At 31.8% G+C, this 6000-nt stretch overlaps 1 protein-coding gene across 1 annotated transcript; it reads right to left on the bottom strand.

The window, feature by feature from the left end:
- Positions 1-1205: 1205 nt before the first annotated feature.
- On the bottom strand, positions 1206-4612 carry LOC112720772 (ubiquitin carboxyl-terminal hydrolase 3). Its single transcript, XM_025771849.3, has 9 exons — positions 4518-4612; positions 4304-4435; positions 4148-4186; positions 3878-3983; positions 3716-3774; positions 3514-3588; positions 2746-2794; positions 2407-2483; positions 1206-1841 (listed from the first exon to the last, which is right to left on the bottom strand). The coding sequence occupies exons 1-9, from the start codon at positions 4590-4592 to the stop codon at positions 1740-1742; spliced, it is 714 nt and encodes a 237-aa protein (XP_025627634.1). The 5' UTR covers positions 4593-4612; the 3' UTR covers positions 1206-1739.
- Between the last annotated feature and the right edge of the window lie 1388 nt (positions 4613-6000).

The following is a 6000-nucleotide window of genomic DNA, read 5'->3' as shown; positions in this document are numbered from 1 at the left end:
TTCATACGAAGATGCACATATCATCTTCATAGTAGAGTGCACCACTATCCAAACTCTAAAATATTTAGATTACATGTAGATTCAAGAATGTGTAGTTAAGTTTCTCAAGAATTAGTTTCCACCTTGAGCCCTTTTCTTTTAGATATTCTTGCATGAGAACATACAATTGTTCACCTAACCAATTTTGTTCTGCACTTCCTGTTATATTTGTGTTATTGTAGTTAGAAACTAACTGTTGATATAGAACTTAGTTATACTTAGGCCAGCTATCATAGGCTTTAGAATTAGTTAGTAACTAACCCTTCCATATATAAAGTGTGTGTTTGGATTTCATTTTGTAAACGGGAGTTTGCATAAAATTGATTTTGTAAACTTGATTTTGATGAAAAGTAAGTTTGTGTTAAAGTGATTTATGTTTGGTAATCTTTATATCAAAATGGATTATAGTAAAATAAATATTGTTTAGATTACACTACTCAAAATTACTTTTAGATAAAAAATTACTAAAATAGACATCAAGTTAAATAATTTTTTTATATTATTTTATCATTTTAATTTAGATATTTAAATAAATATTATTAATTAATTTTATAATAAAATTAATATTTACTTATTAAAATAAAAATAATATATAAAAATTGACAAAATATATTTTTATATCAAAATATACTTTATTAAATTATATTACGTATAATTTTTTTAATACTCTCAGTACTCTTTTATTTAATACTATTTTAAACTATAAATTTTAATTATTCATGACTTTATTCTTAGTTATAATTAGTTTTTTATTTATTTTGTTCTTTTTAATAGGATCAATAATTTATATTATAATAAAATTATAATAATAAATTAATATACAAAAATTACACTTACAAATTTTAATAAAGCCAAACAAAAATATTTTTTTATACAAAATCAAAAGTAAAAATTTAATAAAAAAATATAATTATATATTTGAAATATTTGAATTCTAAAAAGACTACAAGCAAGGAAGTAAAGGATAGAATTGATAAAACAAAATAAATTCAATCCTAACGTAATTATCTAAACGTAGAAGCTACAATTTCTAACTTCTTATAAACGCACGTTAAGAACGTAAAATCACGTTGGCATTTAAAGAAAAAAAAAAAGCATCCGAACAAAAAAGGAAGCGTTTAATGCACTCAAACGTGCTTCTCTTCCTTCTAACGCAAAACCAAACATAGTCAAAGTAGTTGTAGCTTAATAAAGGTGAGATTCACCATAGTAACTTTATGCTGAAGCAATCTAAATTCTTTGATTTAAAGAGCTCTCTCACACACAATGTGTTCTAGTTCTCCCTTGCTACACTCAACTTAAGCTCGAACCGCCATTTTCCACACATAATTTGCATGAAGTGTCCCTATATGAAGTTACAATATATAGGCTGTTACTGGTTGACAATCACAAATACATTGAAGAAGTGAGGTTAGCAGTTATGGTTGAGCTGGAGGTCCATGATTCTTGGAGGTCGTCTACACGTGCCACATAACGAGATCAATTTTGGAGAGGAATCATTTAAAGCAGCCAAAGCCAAGCTTCAGTCAAAGTGGTTGGAGAGTATTAACTAGAGAGACTAGGCTTGGTAGATCACTCAAATGAAAAATAAAAATCTCGGCGCACGCAAGCCAAGTGAACAAGGAGCTGCATAGGGATCATACTGCAAATAACTTTAAAAAATGCTTCATTACGAACCCAAAAATCCCAAATTGACAGCCTCAATTTTGTCCATCTGCGGATTTCTTTGATATTGCAATGACATTGAAGTTCAAGGATTCTGGATTTTTCTGGATCATGCTTTGGATGACTTTAGCTGCATCCTGTTGTAATTTTATTTTTTTTTATATAATGTTAGATATTGTGTAAAAATCAAGCAAGCAATGCAGATATGTAAGAACTAAAGGTAACAAACTTCGCAAGTTAAGACATGATTAAATAAGAAAATGGACTCGGCACAAACACTCCAACTTTATAGGGAAGAAAAATAATTACACAGGGACAAAGAAATCAGCATTTTACAAGCATGTATGTGCTGAACGAACACTGAGCAACAATGTATAGAAAGAATGTTGGCTTCCTAGAAAATATTGCCAAAGGGACGATGCTATTGGAGGCTTCCCTTGAAAGATTTCGAAACTCAAATTTGAAGCACAAACCAAAACATTTCTCCTATAACATGGATTCCTAAAACAAGGTGAAAAAGCATAAACAACTTCCCCGCAATAGAAACATCAACAAAATGTTTTTCATGCAGTGTTTAACTCGGTCTTATTCCTTTTCCATTATACGAACTTGCAAACTGAATCAGGTCCTTTTTTCAGAATGCATGTCTTTAAGGAACAATACAGTTATTGCCTGTACAATTTCACATGCATAGATTCTTACCTTCAACAATGTACTTGGTGAGGATGGGCCATGAGATATTGGTCCCGACTTTCTTCCATCAAGCTCATAGAGTTCACCTGCATATGAAACAATTATACAGAAATCAATAAACCAAAATGCAGGAAAATGCAAAAGGAACGAAAGAAAAAAAAAAAAAAAAAACCTAATTTACGTAGGATCAGAATTGCTCTGAGACAGGACCCATACTGGCTGCCTCCCATAATTTAAATACAATCACGCTTGCTGTTAACTTGCAATTTACCATTGTATCTTCATACTGTTTTGAATTTAACAAATACAGCAGAAGAAAGTAATAAATCAACTAGACAAAGAATTTACCGTCCACGCAAACAAAGCAGATGAAATGAGTGTCCACATTGTCTGATGCCTGCAGTACAAATTTTTTAAACGCAACAACAATGGTGAGATGGAGTAATAAAATAATTGAAATAAACCCCCTTTTATTGGGGATGTTGGCGTGAGCAACTGTATTATCAAAGAATCATACTGTCAATTCCACCCATGGCAGTAAAACATCATGGGGTGGTTGAATGGAAATTATATTATCAAAGATCAATCCACATTTCTAGCATACACATTACCTTCAAACCAAAATAAACTCAACTTCACGGTTCACTAGTTTTTCATTTTTTTTAATTCTTATTTTATTTTTTTTGTTTTAAGGATTCAAGGGCTTCAAATTCTCTACTAGAATCTACAGCTTCTCTGAAATTAACGCAGAGTATAACAAGGATCTTTAGTACTTCCTATAGTGAGAACAAAAAGCACTTATCAGAAATCCTAGAGAAGTAGATTCTACGTTTTGACCTACTCATTGATAACTTCAGTATGTGAAAAAGTTCCATTTATCATACACCATCCCGTATGCCGTCCAAATCAGGTAATTTGTATCCACTGTGCTCCATTGCATAAACAACGTTTCATTGCAAGATGCATTAACTATTTCTTCATAGAATACAAAATGCAGAATCTTTTGATGAGACAGCGTAGGTGGTCCTTATCTTATTAAATATGCGTCACTAATTTATCAATATCATACTCCACATTAACCATGACCCGTGTATTATCAATTTAATGAAAAACTACCTCTGTATCACCAGCACTTGCTGCCACTGAATGAGCAACTTCCATCTCTCTGTCATTCTCGAGAAATACACCACGCTGAAACACATAAATGTCCGAAAATGGCAAATGAGCATTATATTTCGATAACCATTAGTGTCAATCTCTATTATTTGTGCAATTTGAGAAAGAAAGAAAGGAAGCATTGGCAGGAAGAAATAATAACCTGCATTGGGTCCATGCTTGCAGTAGTTTTGAAGAACTTGTCAAAGAACGACTCCTCAACTAGCATACAACAAAATCAACAGAAAACAAATGAGAAAGAACAGTAGATCAATGCACCAATAATCCTATAACTAGGCAACTACTGTGAACGAAGTAAGCTTACCAAGCTTGATCTCAGAAGTTATGTTTCCAAGAGCATGAAGAAGCCCTATTGTACCACAAGCATTACCCACAGTTTGCTTCATAAAATACACTTTATTGCTATTTTCCTACACCGGAACAGCAGCTACATAATCAGTGACCTAATATATCATACATTTACATTCTAACCAATATTCAGATTCTTTGGTTCCATTATCCAATTTTGCGAAAAGAAATTCTCAAAGAACAGAAGGAAAAAGGAATAATCACACCAAGAGATATGTCCACTTACCCTTTTTTTATTTTCCTGTTGCAACCTCTCTTCTTCGGTCTGATAAAATGAGAAGCAGCAAAAATGAACAAGATTATAGTATAGAATCCCTTTTTTTAACTTAATGGCACAGAATTCAGCTCAAATAATGTTTTTTGAAAGAAAAAAAAAGTGAACCTTAGAGGTGAGTGGATAAAGGAAAAGGACGGCAAGAACAGGGCTGGGAACCATTTGAAGAAGGTCATCGTCTAAGCCATAAACATCGCAGGATTCAGCTTCGTCTGGTGGAAGCCCAAGACCCCATAGGAACTGAAATTCATGCAATTAACTCAAACTTTTTCCTCTTTTGAAGAAGAAACACAGAGAGAGAGAACAGATTAGCTGAGGTAACCTGATTGATCACGTCAGGATTAGCTTCAAGAGGAAGCCACCTCTTGGCAGAGGGTCTTTCGTCCAAGGTAGCCATTTCTTGCTTTCCTTTCCAGGAGAAAGACACGCACTATATATACTAACTCAAGTTCAATAACCCTTATTGGGCCTAGGGAGTGTGGGTTTGGGTGGGTTTTGGGTTTGGATCCTTCAGGTGTGGGCCGGGTTTGCCCGTTTCTCACCATGTCCAAAAAAAAAAAAGACTCCAACGAAGAAGTTGGTAAAAACTAAAAAGTAAGAAATCGAGATTCGAGACTCTAATTATCTTTAAATCAATATAGTAAAATTTATGCATAATTTTGGGCCTCGATTCAATGCTCCTATATGTTCTAGAGCACTGAAAAGTGAAAACTTCGTATGAAAAGTTCGCATCGAATTCGATGGTTGCAAGAACGTTTGGACTATTAAATAGTTTCATAATAAAATATATTTTTTAAATTTTTTTAATAACTGTTAAATAGTCTTTATTTAATTTTAAAGACAAATTACAATAATAAGTCAATGGGAGCAAAATTTTACAAGAATAAGTCAAAATAAAAACTGCTTCGTGAATCCACTAATGCACGTTTATATGTAGTTCGAACCAGCTAAATTCGAATTCCATTTCTATATACACAAACACACGCACACACTAATTCAAACTAGCTGGGCTCGAATTATACACGAACACACACTAATTCGAATCAGCTGGGTTCGAACAGTAATTCATGGTATAATTCGAATTATGTTGTTAAAAAATTAATAATTTATTAAAAAATTTATTAAAAAAACTAAAAAGTAAGAAATCGAGATTCGAGACTCTAATTATCTTTAAATCAATATAGTAAAATTTATGCATAATTTTGGCCTCGATTCAATGCTCCTATATGTTCTAGAGCACTGAAAAATGAAAACTTCGTATGAAAAGTTCGCATCGAATTCGATGGTTCCAGAACGTTTGGATCATTAAATAGTTTTATAATAAAATATATTTTTTAAATTTTTTTAATAACTGTTAAATAGTCTTTATTTAATTTTAAGGGCAAATTACAATAATAAGCCAATGAGAGCAAAATTTTACAGGAATAAGCCAAAACAAAAACTGCTTCATGAATCCAACAATGCACGTTTATATGTAGTTCGAACCAGCTAAATTCGAATTCTATTTCTACATACACAAACACACGCACACACTAATTCGAACCAGCTGGGCTCGAATTATACACAAACACACGCACACACTAATTCTAATCAGCTGGTCGAACTCGAATTATATTGTTAAAAAATTAATAATTTATTTAAAAATTTATTAAAAAAATTAATAATTTAAAAATTAAAAAATATATATTTTATTTCATACGTTAAAAAAAACTAACAAAATATTTAATTACGAGACTTCTTTAAAATATTAACGAGCTATCAATTCGAATTCTATACAATACTTTTCTGTCCATTTTTAATAGCTC

This window comes from Arachis hypogaea, chromosome 11 (genome assembly GCF_003086295.3).
Source record: "Arachis hypogaea cultivar Tifrunner chromosome 11, arahy.Tifrunner.gnm2.J5K5, whole genome shotgun sequence".
NCBI lineage: Eukaryota > Viridiplantae > Streptophyta > Magnoliopsida > Fabales > Fabaceae > Arachis > Arachis hypogaea.
The sequence above is the reverse complement of the archived record's forward strand: the minus strand, read 5'-3'. Positions and strand labels throughout refer to the sequence as shown.